The sequence below is a fragment of the Terrapene carolina genome, unplaced genomic scaffold (assembly GCF_002925995.2).
Source record: "Terrapene carolina triunguis isolate 2854851 unplaced genomic scaffold, T_m_triunguis-2.0 Scaffold189, whole genome shotgun sequence".
NCBI classification, from domain to species: domain Eukaryota; kingdom Metazoa; phylum Chordata; order Testudines; family Emydidae; genus Terrapene; species Terrapene triunguis.
In genome coordinates, this window is record NW_020664540.1 from 15,002,207 (window position 1) to 15,015,636 (window position 13,430).

General features: G+C 45.2%; 1 protein-coding gene across 1 annotated transcript in view; it reads left to right on the forward strand.

The window, feature by feature from the left end:
• Positions 1 to 13,430, forward strand: part of PYGL (glycogen phosphorylase L) — a 41,338-nt gene that overhangs the window by 18,401 nt on the left and 9,507 nt on the right. Inside the window, exons 6-11 of the mRNA XM_024224417.3 lie at positions 851 to 982; positions 2,875 to 2,986; positions 3,394 to 3,476; positions 5,091 to 5,234; positions 5,518 to 5,610; positions 12,347 to 12,493. Coding sequence (XP_024080185.1) covers positions 851 to 982; positions 2,875 to 2,986; positions 3,394 to 3,476; positions 5,091 to 5,234; positions 5,518 to 5,610; positions 12,347 to 12,493 — 711 coding nt within the window. The remainder of the gene's footprint in view (positions 1 to 850; positions 983 to 2,874; positions 2,987 to 3,393; positions 3,477 to 5,090; positions 5,235 to 5,517; positions 5,611 to 12,346; positions 12,494 to 13,430) is intronic.

Genomic DNA, 13,430 nt, shown 5'->3' on the forward strand with positions numbered 1-13,430 from the left:
ACACACACACACACACACACACACACACACACACACACACACCCTTTTTTGTTCCATTCTGAAATGAATCAAATGCTGAGAGAAACACACAGCTCCAAGGAATAATCTGAAGCACGAATGTTTTTAAAAATCCCCACCCTCATCCCACCCCCTGGGTTTTCCTAGGACTGTGCTCAATATTGGTAAAACCATCAGTGAACAAAAAAGCAGCCCTATTCTTTCCAGGATTCAGTAACTTCTTCACAATTCTCTGTACTCTTTAGGCCCCATCCCAGTATCTAAATCGGAAGCAAGAACTGAGGCATTTTTCTCTGGTTGTCTTTGACCCATTACAGCCCTGAGTCCACTTATTAGATTTCTCTAACTTATTCATACGCTTCCCATTCACTTTTACGTTCGTGGGCTGGCTTCCTAGCAAAGAGAAACCTGCGGGGCACAGTCGGAGCCCAGGGCAGTTGGTTCGGGCTTGTGTGACTGGGTCTGCAGAGCTAAAAACAGCAGTAGGTGCCTGGGCTCCAAGACTCCCCACACACACCGGGTTTGAGTCCAGGTGCCATCTACGCTGCTGTTTTTAGCCTTGCAGCCTGAGGCCCACGAGCCAGTCAGTTGACCCAGGCTCTGAGACTCTGCACCATGCGTTTTTCTTTGCAGCACAGACATACCCTAAGAGCCCTCCAACTCAATCCAAACACTTGGATGTACACTCTCTATTCCGTGCCCTAAAAATATCACCTCTTCGATCCCAAATGTTTCCTTGTTGCATTCGTGCAAACGGTGGCATTTAGTTTGTTTGCTCCGCCTTGCACAAGGTGCGGGTAAAAATGGTTCTGTTTAACTATCCCCCTTCTAGGTGGAAGAAGCCGACGACTGGCTTAGACACGGCAACCCCTGGGAGAAAGCCCGTCCCGAGTACATGCTGCCTGTCCACTTTTATGGAAGAGTGGAACACACCAAGAGTGGACTGAAGTGGGTCGATACGCAGGTACTGACATGATCTGGGTCGTGCACAGGCACTCGTGAGCTGTCGAAGAAGGAAATGCATCCTTTTTTCCCCCCCCCATAAGCTAGAAACTTTGAGTATTTTATCCTGAAAGAAAACTTCCCGCAGTTCCAGTGCAGGAAAACTGATGCCTGTCGTTCCTTTGCTGTTGTTTAAGGGACACTGTGGCCTGCCAGTAGAGTGGTCTGTTTAGGAAGGATATAAACTGGGATAAATCTGAGGTGGCACCGCCATCTTGGTGGCTTATTCCTTCCATAAACTGCAAGGCAGCTCAACGCAACAGATCTGTGATTACGCCTGAATTCTATTGCAGCTCTTCTTGGCCCTCCTTAACCTGGGATCCGGGATCCTCTTTCGAGTTTTCTGTGGAAACTGCCACAGAGTTTTGAACGTCCCACCTGCATTTAATGGCCAGTTTAAAGTGGGGCAATTACATGGTGGCAGCCTGCCACCAGATGAAGAAGCTGTAGACGTCTGGGGGGAAGTGGAGGTGGGGAAAGATATTTCTTTAGAAACTGCTCTACATGAAGGTTTAAAAAAAACCTTATTACTTAATGTAATTAGTAGAAATGGAGGAAGTTAGTAAGATTCAGCAGGTTGTAAAGTAGCGGTCTTTTATTACTTGTGTGTTTTCATAGCGTCCTTCAGCATATTTGTTCAGCTGTTTATGTCCACGGAAATGAACTGACGCTCGGTACTGTGGTCAGAAAAGAAGTCTGCAAGATGCAGCACATTCGTGTTGCTGACAGGAAACGAGCCATAATCATCTAAGAGACCACAGCTGAGCGAAGGCTGGCCTTGCAAAGAAATTAACCAAACATTTTAAAGCGCCTCCCAGCCCTGGCCTTGCAGTCTGGGCTGATACCAGTACTGGGAGTGGGAAGGAAAACTTCACCTTCACCCCTGAGCACAAACAACCCTGGCAAAATATCTAGTGAGCTAGTAATGGGCAAACCTCTGACCAGGCCTCCGTGCTGGTAACTGCTCAGCCTACAGATACCATATGGAGTGTCCTGTGCTGACAGTGCAATCTGTCTGTGTGGAGCTGGCAGGGAAATTGGGGGTTCCCCAGACACCCCATCTTCAGATCGAAGTCTGAGCAACTTCTCTTTGCAGGCTGGAGGGGATGAGTGCTGATTAGCTTTTCCATAACGCTAACACTCCCCCTCTTCTTCCTCCCAACCCTGTGTCCTGCATTCTAGCACTTTCCAAAATCTAGATGGTTGCAATGGGTGTATAAGGGCAGGGAGCAATGTTCCCTAGCATATTTCTAGAATATATTCTACACCCCCCTTTTAAGGTGTAAATGAGTGATTCCTATTGCTGTAGTTGGAGACCTAATTGCAAATTCTCCCTTTTAAGGAGCAGTCAGTATTCAACCTGGTTAGCCATAACTTGCTTTTCTAACTCTATTTCTAACAGGTTTTTGTGCATTTCAAGCACGATATCTTTATGGCAACCTTTTCAGGTTTTTTTTAAGTTAGCAAGAGAATCCCAACAATGTTCTGAGCAACGAATAATTTGTATAATTAGTGGTGTCAAACAGACTATTAAGGGCCCGATCCACAGCCCGTTGAAGTCAGTGGAAAGACACTTACTGACGCCATTGGGCTTTGAATTCCATGTCGTTTCAACATACGCTTTCCGCGGGCCTGATCCATTGCTCTTTGAAGTCAATGGGAATCCTTTTATTGACTTCAGCTGGTTTTGGTCAGGTCCCATGTGTAGCCTTGACCAACACATCTAAGGGTGTGCTGTGTTTCTGGGAATAGTAGGAATATCGCGGGAAGTCACGCTTTAATTCCAGCCTCTCCTCTATAAAAGACCTCCAAATCTGGCTCACCACAGGTCATACTGTAACCCCTGTGTAATAGGTGATCCTTGCCTTGCCCTACGATAACCCTGTGCCTGGATATATGAATAACACCGTCAACACCATGAGGCTGTGGTCTGCTCGGGCACCTAATGACTTCAACCTCCGAGACTGTGAGTACCTCTTCTGTGAAGTATTCCCTTCTGTCTGAATCTCCCCACATCTGAGGCCGATCGCATGCTTTGCAGTGAGGGGGGAAGAGGAGGGGGGCTGCCAGGGAGAGTAGTGAAATGACATGGATGATAGAATGCTGCTGGGACAAGGACTAGAACTTACTATTTAACCATCTATAAATGGAAGTTACTGGGGGGAGGTAGTCAAGGAGGAAGGATCCAGTTTGAATAGCCCAGTAACCAGGCCTGCTCCTGACTCACCTGTTGTTTTGACAGTCAAGCTTGTGTTGCTTTATTGTCCAATTCCCCCATCTTTCTGTAATTCCTCTGACTGTTCTTAGCTGTGTGCAACCCATCAAGCCTCTTGTGCAATGTGCGCTTGCACTGACTCAACCCTTCCCTTGTAGTTAACGTTGGAGATTACATTCAAGCCGTCTTGGATAGAAATTTGGCTGAGAACATATCACGTGTCCTCTATCCGAACGATAACGTAAGTCATCCAAAAACTGCTAAAGGTTTCACTGCTTGAGGCTGTTGCTCGTTCCAGTTTGACTAGTTAGCTGAAGCAAAACCTCCTCATGCCCAGACAGGGAAACAGATTACTCCTGCTCTCAGTGCCAGACTACTGGAGCAGTGGGCATATCAGAAACAAAAGAACAATGCCTCCATGCACTGTGGGCAGCGAACATTGAGCAGTTTCAATCAGCATCACTTCATGGTTTTCTTATGTTAGCCTGATACGATGTTGGGGTTCCAAACACTGCAGAGGAGTATTTTAAAATATTCATTGCAAAGGGGGACGGGGGGTTAAAAGCATCTAAGAAATTTAGGAGCACAAGTTCTACTGAAGGCTGTGACTTGTACTCCTAGATCACGTGGGCACTCGAAAACACCACCCATTTTAAAGAGAAATGAAGTTATGTATGTTGTAAAAGGCTGTCTTTCATAAACCCTGAATTTTTGTGACTAATATGATCTGACAAGGCCCTTTAAAGAGAGAAATCAACAAATCCGGTTTAAGGAATACTTCTTAAATCCAAAAACAGTCAGACTGATGATGCTCCAGCTGAACTCACCCAAGGTCAAAAAATGGCACGAGGTTAAATTCATTGTTCCTTTGCTATTAGTGTGCATTGGGTCACTTTTGTTTTGAAGCCTAATTTTAGGCACCCGGTTTTTGAAAATGTTGGCCTAAGATCTGTTTGGCTTCCTATGTGTTTCATTGCCAGAACTCCCTTTAACTGCCTCAAAGCAGAGAACTGGCTCAAGTAGGGATGGGATTTGACATGCTGTCCAAGTAAGGCATGCTGGTGCCCTGCTCATATACGCCTAGGAGTGTGAAGAGTTACTTCCCACCTCAGTTCAGCACAAGGAGTCAGTAGTTACAGGTTAAAACCAATCGCGGGGATTATAACACTGAAAAGAATCCGTACAAATGAACTTTCTTCTCGTCCTTTTCTCCTTTTCCCTTTGGCGATTTCACGCACTGAAGGCAAGGGAAAACAAACTGGACAGCTTCCTTCTTTCTAGTCAGGTTCAGTTTTTCATTCTTCTGCATTGGCACAGTGCTGCAATGTTGAAGTTGCAAATGCTGCTGGGGAAATACCAAAACCAAAAAGTAATGTCATCTTTTTAAAAAAAAATAAAAAATTTGAGCAAATTACCTAGAAAGACGTCCTTTTAAAACCAGTCAATTTGACTGGGTTGCATAGTACAAATGTCAAGTATCAGAGGGGTAGCCATGTTAGTCTGGATCTGTAAAAAGTGACAGAGTCCTGGGGCACCTTATAGACTAACAGAAGTATTGGAGCATGAGCTTTCGTGGGTGAATACTGACTTCATCAGACGCATGCTCCAATACACGCGTCTGACGAAGTGGGTATTCACCCACGAAAGCTTATGCTCCAATACTTCTGTTAGTCTATAAGGTGCCACAGGACTCTTTGTCGCATAGTACAAATGGTATTCAGCAAGACAGCACTGTAAGGTTAGAACAACCCAGATCAATTAAGCTCAAACCAACTGAGAATTCAGCCCTGTTTGTATTGCATCTGTCCCTTAAAGGATCAGATTGTGTAGCATTCCTGTCTGTTCTTGCTTGTAGTTTTTCGAAGGCAAAGAGTTGCGACTGAAGCAGGAGTACTTTGTTGTGGCTGCCACCCTCCAGGATATCATCCGACGTTTCAAAGCATCCAAATTTGGAAGCACGGAAAGCGTTCGAACTATGTTTGATTCTTTTCCAGATCAGGTAAACATCACGGGATAATGGCCGAGTGAAGTCTGTAATGATTGAGTTTCAAAGCATGCTTTCCACTTCCTCATAAATGTTTTGGTGGTGAGGACCAAGTGGTGCTCTCAGGATCTGATATGATATTTCCTAGACTAAGAACTCGCTTTCAAACCACCCAGCTTCAATGGAGGGAACAAATCCGTGGAAAGGTAGCACATTTGATGTGTCTCGAAGCAGTTAGCTGAGAGGCAAAATGAAGGATTACAGGTTTGGTTGCTTGAATTTTGTATTATTTTTATAGGTAGCGATACAGCTGAATGACACTCATCCTGCACTGGCCATTCCCGAATTGATGAGGGTTTTTGTGGACATTGAAAAACTGCCGTGGACTAAGGTTTGGAAAATCATCTCTGTGCTTTTTCTGTTTCCTGTGATAGAGAATACCAAACATTGCAAACGTAGCCTTGCTAAAGAGCAACTGTTTAGATAATCCCTTAACTTTCTCATGGTGTATGATGTATAATATTGACCAGCTTCTTGGATTTACCCCTGTAATCTAGCTAAACTGTGATCAAGACCACAAAGTTGAAGAAAGTGATAGGTAGCAGGCCTTGTCAGTACAGCTCTAGGGACTTACGGAGGCCAATTTTGTAACTGCGTATTTCAAGTTTATCTTTAAGTTGTAAAACGTTTTATAGATTCATAGATTCTAGGACTGGAAGGGACCTTGAGAGGTCATCGAGTCCAGTCCTCTGCCCTCATGGCAGGACTAAATACTGTCTAGACCGTCCCTGACAGACATTTATCTAACCTACTCTTAAATATCTCCAGAGATGGAGATTCCACAACCTCCCTAGGCAATTTATTCCAGTGTTTAACCACCCTGACAGTTAGGAACTTTTTCCTAATGTCCAACCTAGACCTCCCTTGCTGCAGTTTAAGCCCGTTGCTTCTTGTTCTATCCTTAAAGGCTAAGGTGAACAAGTTTTCTCCCTCCTCCTTATGACACCCTTTTAGATACCTGAAAACTGCTATCATGTCCCCTCTCAGTCTTCTCTTTTCCAAACTAAACAAACCCAATTCTTTCAGCCTTCCTTCATAGGTCATGTTCTCAAGACCTTTAATCATTCTTGTTGCTCTTCTCTGGACCCTTTCCAATTTCTCCACATCTTTCTTGAAATGCGGTGCCCAGAACTGGACACAATACTCCAGTTGAGGCCTAACCAGTGCAGAGTAGAACGGAAGAATGACTTCTCGTGTCTTGCTCACAACACACCTGTTAATACATCCCAGAATCATGTTTTTTGTTTGTTTTTTTTGTTTTGTTTTGTTTTTGTGTTTTTGCAACAGCATCACACTGTTGACTCATATTTAGCTTGTGGTCCACTATAACCCCTAGATCCCTTTCTGCCGTACTCCTTCCTAGACAGTCTCTTCCCATTCTGTATGTGTGAAACTGATTTTTCCTTCCTAAGTGGAGCACCTTGCATTTGTCTTTGCTAAACTTCATCCTGTTTACCTCAGACCATTTCTCCAATTTGTCCAGATCATTTTGAATTATGACCCTATCCTCCAAAGCAGTTGCAATCCCTCCCAGTTTGGTATCATCTGCAAACTTAAGCGTACTTTCTATGCCAATATCTAAGTCGTTAATGAAGATATTGAACAGAGCCCAAAACAGACCCCTGCGGAACTCCACTTGTTATGCCTTTCCAGCAGGATTGGGAACCATTAATAACAACTCTCTGAGTACGGTTATCCAGCCAGTTATGCACCCACCTTATAGTAGCCCCATCTAAATTGTATTTGCCTAGTTTATCGATAAGAATATCATGCGAGACCATATCAGATGCCTTACTAAAGTCTAGGTATACCACATCCACAGCTTCTCCCTTATCCACAAGTCTCGTTATCCTATCAAAGAAAGCTATCAGATTGGTTTGACTTGATTTGTTCTTTACAAATCCATGCTGACTATTCCCTATCACCTTACCACCTTCCAAGTGTTTGCAGGTGATTTCCTTAATTACTTGCTCCATTATCTTCCCTGGCACAGAAGTTAAACTAACTGGTCTGTAGTTTCCTGGGTTGTTTTTATTTCCCTTTTTATAGATGGGCACTATATTTGTCCTTTTCCAGTCTTCTGGGATCTCTCCCATCTCCCATGATTTTCCAAAGATAATCACTAGAGGCTCAGATACCTCCTCTATTAGCTCCTTGAGTATTCTAGGATGCATTTCATCAGGCCCTGGTGACTTGCAGGCATCTAACTTTTCTAAGTGATTTTTAACTTGTTCTTTTTTTATTTTATCTGCTAAACCTACCCCCTTCCCATTAGCATTCACTATGTTAGGCATTCCTTCAGACTTCTCAGTGAAGACCGAAACAAAGAAGTCATTAAGCATCTCTGCCATTTCCAAGTTTCCTATTACTGTTTCTCCCTCTTCACTGAGCAGTGGGCCTACCCTGTCTTTGGTCTTCCTCTTGCTTCTAATGTATTGATAGTCGTCTTGTTTCCCTTTATTCCTGTAGCTAGTTTGAGCTCATTTTGTGCCTTTGCCTTTCTAATCTTGCCCCTGCATTCCTGTGTTGTTTGCCTATATTCATCCTTTGTAATCTGTCCTAGTTTCCATTTTTTATGACTCCTTTTTATTTTTTAGATCATGCAAGATCTCGTGGTTAAGCCAAGGTGGTCTTTTGCCACATTTTCTATCTTTCCTAACCAGCGGAACAGCTTGCTTTTGGGCCCTTAATAGTGTCCTTTTGAAAAACTGCCAACTCTCCTCAGTTGTTTTTCCCCCAGTCTTGATTCCCATGGGACCTTACCTATCAGCTCTCTGAGCTTACCAAAATCCGCCTTCCTGAAATCCATTGTCTCTATTTTGCTGTTCTCCCTTCTACCCTTCCTTAGAATTGCAAACTCTGATTTCATGATCACTTTCACACAAGCTGCCTTCTACTTTCAAATTCTCAACGAGTTCCTCCCTATTTGTTAAAATCAAGTCTAGAACAGCTTCTCCCCTAGTAGCTTTTTCAACCTTCCGAAATAAAAAGTTGTCTGCAATGCAGTCCAAGAATTTGTTGGATAGTCTGTGCCCCGCTGTGTTATTTTTCCCAACATATATTTGGATAGTTGAAGTCCCCCATCACCACCAAATCTTGGGCTTTGGCTGATTTTGTTAGTTGTTTAAAAAAAGCCTCATCCACCTCTTCCACCTGGTTAGGTGGCCTGTAGTAGACTCCTAGCATGACATCACCCTTGTTCTTTACCCCTTTTAGCCTAACCCAGAGACTCTCAACACTTCCGTCTCCTATGTCCATCTCCACCTCAGTCCAAGTGTGTACATTTTTAATATATAAGGCAACACCTCCTCCCTTTTTCCCCATCTATCCTTCCTGAGCAAGCTGTATCCATCCACACCAACATTCCAATCATGTGTATTATCCCACCAAGTTTTCAGTGATGCCAACCATGTCATAGTTGTATTTATTTATTAGCACTTCCAGTTCTTCCTGCTTATTACCCATACTTCTCGCATTTGTATATAGGCATCTAAGATACTGGTTTGATCTTGCCTCCCAGTTTTGCCCTGACCCTCCTTTCTCTCTGCCATTATAGCCCACGCTCCCTCTTGTTTCCGACCCGTCTCCATGTTCTCCACTTACCCGTGGGCTTTGCTCACCTGTCCCCGTCGAACCTAGTTTAAAGCCCTCCTCACTAGGTTAGCCAGTCTGTGTCCAAATAGGGTCTTTCCCCTCCTCGAAAGGTGAACGCCATCTCTGCCTAGCAGTCCTTCCTCGAATAGCATCCCGTGGTCGAGGAAGAGGAAGCCAAAGCCCTCCTGGCGACACCATCTTCGCAGCCAGGCATTCACCTCCATGATGCATCTGTCTCTGCCCGGGCCCCTACCTTTGACAGGAAGAATCGAAGAGAATACCACCTGCGCTCCAAACTCCTTCACCCGTACTCCCAGAGCCCTGTAGTCACTCTTGATCCGCTCAGTGTCACACCGCGCAGTATCATTTGTGCCCACATGGATGAGTAGCATGGGGTAGTAGTCAGAGGGCTGGATAATCCTCAACAATGCCTCCGTAATATTTTGGATACGGGCCCCCGACACGCAGCATACCTCCCGAGATGAAATGTCAGGGCAACAGATGGGCGCCTCCGTCCCCCTCAGCAGAGAGTCTCCCACCACCACTACCCTACGTTTCCTATTCGCAGTGGTGGCAGCAGACCTCCCAGCCTTAGGGGTACGAGGCTTCTCCTCCTTTACTGTAGGGGGTGATTCCTTCTTTCCTGTATCAAGAAGAGCATAACGGTTACCTATTACCACGGCGGGAGGGTTCGGATCAGGGGTGGAGCACTGCCTGCTGCCAGAAGTAACCAGCTGCCAGTGTCCACCCTGAGCCATCTCCTCCTCCACCAGTGGTTTATCAGCAGTCCTGTGTACTGGGACAGCTACCTCAGCTGTCTCCACATGGAACTGTCGAGGAATTGCTCATGGATTCGGCTGCTCTTCAACCTAGCCACCTCCTCCTGTAGCTCTCCCACCTGCTGCCTGAGAGATTCCACCAGCAGGCACCTTTCACATTGGATGGTCCCCCCCAGCCTGGATATCAGTAAGTGGAAATTGCAAGTTACAGTCTCTGCCAAACCACACCAGGATCTGGGTAGAAGCATCCATGCTCAGGCACTCTGTCTGGCTACAGGTGCAGGTGGAGGAGACAGAAGCAGTGCTGGCACAGGTGTTGCGGGTCTTCCTAACCATCGTAAGCCTCCCTCTGTCAAACTCCCTCTCAAACTCCCCTGTCTGCAGCCCCCTGTCTGCTGAAAGGGTTGTTAAAGCAAGAAGTTTTGAATGTAGTTTGGTTTATAGGTTTTAAGGGGAATAAAGGGAAACAGACAGAACCGGCAAGGGACCCCCACTCCTTCCCAACTCCCTTGCGAAACTCCCTGTTAGCAGCCCCTGGTCGCTTGTGCGCTGCTTTATAAAGCCCTGGCCTGTGTGAATGCCCCGCCCACTGATTAAGGCTCAGCCAATTACCAGAGGCTTCTAACTTTCAGACCTTCCTTTGAAGCTCACAGCTTCCAACTGCCAGCCACAGCACACGGTCCTTCAAACAAACAGACTGACAAACACAAGCTCAGCACACAGCAAGTAACCCCCAAACACACACTACAGACAGTCACTTACCCCAAGGGTGCTGTATTGCTCCTCCTTCACCTGGAGAACTCCCTTGCGAAACTTCCTGTTAGTAGCCCCTGTTCGCAAAAGCATAAGGTTTCTGCTATAAAAGAATGGATCTGTTCAGAAATCAATAAAATAAATTACTACTGAAGAGGTAGTAGCCCTGTATTTTCAAGAGTCTAACACTCTTGCATGTGTCAACATCAGATCTATAGATATACCTTTATTTTTTTTATTTATATATATATATATATATATATAACTAAAAAATATGCACAAGTTGGGTTGCATACACACAAGTGCATACACAAATCCTCACACTGCGCTTGCTCAGTGGGTGTGGCACACATGCCAGTCAGATGTTCACCGATGTGTGTATTCTTTATACATACTCTTCTGACCACTTCTCTTGTGGCATTTGTAAGCTAACTGACTACCAACCATTTGGAAACTGAATCCTTTCCTGTGCAGCACAAAGCCATCTGTGCAAAGATGCTCATTCTATAATATGGTAACAGCTTGTTAAATAGAGACAGCTGACGACTATAGTACTGTATGCTTCTCTAACAAAGGCTCATTGTAATGATTGTCTGATATTTGTGGCAAGGATTTGTAAACCTGCTAAAACTTCTTAGATAAAATTAGTAGTTAAAAGTGGCTATTAGGACACACTAACTTTCTCATGCAGGATATGGAACTGCAGCTGTCTAGAGCAGTGGTCTCCAAACTTTTTTTGATCGCGCACCCCTATCAGTAAAAAATTTTTGAGCACGCACCCCTTGCCACGCCACAGGGCCAGCTCTACCATTTTTGCCGCCCCAAGCGCGCCAAAAAAAAAAAAAGGCCACCCAGACTGCCAAAGCGGTGCTGCTCCTGCCACGCACCCCGAAGGATCCTCTTGCGCACCCCATTTTGGAGACCACTGGTCTAGAACAACTTCATCAATAATCTGCATCTTTAGAGCAGTAACTAAGCTAGGATTTATGGAACCAATAACTAGCAGCCACAGACTGTAATGTTCTGTTTGACCGGTACCATCTGGAACTCTCTTATATAGGAGTTTAATAAAATTCCAACTTAAAAAAAGTTCACCATTCCATATCAGAATTCATGGGAGTTTGTTTTAAAAAGCCTGTTTCTTCTTATCTGAAAGAAACAAGCATAGCATTAAGGATCTGCAAAATGAGTCTTCCTGCTGGAAGCATATAGGTGTATTGCAAGGAACTGAATTTCCCTTTGTTCAACAATGTTCTTGCTTGTCAGATAGGCCTGTTTCATCATAGGTCATGAAGAGAGACAATTGGAGTGACCAGCATAGATTGACAAGTTGTTTATTGGTGTGTCATCCAAGAGACCCCAAACGAGAACATAGCCCTGTTGTGCTAGGTTGTGTACATTTACCTAGTAAGAGCTGACCATTTACAGAGAGGAGACACAGGAGGGGGAATCATCCCCATTTTACAGATGGCGAATGCACATACAGGGCTTGTCTACACTTGAAATGCTGCAGCTGCACCACTGTAGTGCTTCAGTGTAGCCAATGGGAGGGGTTCTCCTGTCGCTGTATTTAATCCACCTCCCTGAGAGGGGTCTGTCTACATGGAGGGAGTGGGGGGCGGTTAGATCCGCTTAACTCTACCACTCAGAGGTGTGGATTTTTCACACCCCTGAGCGATGTAGTTAAACTGATTTAACGTTCTAGTGTAGGCCAGGCTGCAGAGATTAAATTACTTTCCTGCTATGCTTCAGGGACTCTGAAGCAGAGCAAGCCCCCAAGCACATACACCCCTACCTCCCACCTAGTGAGAGGACCATATGTATCCCAGGACTGGGCCTGAGTAAAGCTTTGTCAGAGTGGGTAGCATGTGGGTGTTGTACAGGTTTGAGGTGTCCTTGGCTTTACTCTTTAAACCATTAACCCCCTCTATTCAACGCCAGGCCTGGGATATTACCAAGCAGACCTTCGCCTACACAAACCACACGGTGCTCCCTGAAGCTCTAGAGCGCTGGCCGGTCGATCTTCTGGAGAAGCTGCTGCCGAGACATCTGCAAATAATTTACGAAATAAACCAGAGGCATCTGGACGTAAGTAACTTGAAATGAAACTGACACTCGCTCTGAGTGCCGAACGCATCCCGCTGTGGGAGGGGAAAGGAAGCATCCGGTATCTTTCTGTGCTATGCCAGGGCATGGCGGTTGTAATGGACTGGCTTCTCTCTGACATGGAATCTGGATGTGGGGATCTGTGCTTAATTTTTTTCAACAGAGGGTAGGGAAAAGAAGGGGGTCCTTGACATAAGGATTGGGCTAAACCACAGGCAATCCTTTTCTGTGCTTGCTCTTTATCCCAGACTGGCTGTTGTTTGATCTATCTATTTTTAACGAGAAGTCCCTCTGAGGAACATCAAGTTGTTTTCCTCCTGAAATATTAAGCTCACTCTAGACAAGATGCGGCTGACCCAGGAGTGTAAAATAAAGAAGGGAGGGCTTAAATCTCATGCACAATAAGGCCTCTTTGCACTCTGGCAGCGCAAAGGGGCCTTTAATGTAAATGTGAATCCAAGCCAGGATGCACATTAACAAAATCGGTCTCTCTATTCCTGCCTCCTCGCCACCCCCCCGTGGAATGTTTGTTTTTGCATCATGCTGTATCAGTGGCCCTGTAAGAAAGCTGAGTGTGGGGGGGAAATCACAAACACTAAATTGGTTCCTAAAGGAAAAACTGGTGAATCAAACCACTTTGCCAATGGGTAAAGGTGCTTTGCCCCGACACATGGAATATTTATTTGTGGGAGCAGGGGAGACTGGATAATGTATTTGATTTACCAGAGAGGGCAGAGACAAGGACTTGCAGAGGTCAATGATCCAAACTCTTCACAAGGCTTCAAATGCAGTAACTGACGGGAAGGAGAGGGGAGAGAAACAAAACAGCTAGAATGGCCGTGTAACAGGGCAGACTCACCACCACGGTGCCTCCTGCTGGTTGGTTTGGGAATTAGCTCTTTCAGCGGAGCGTCTTCAC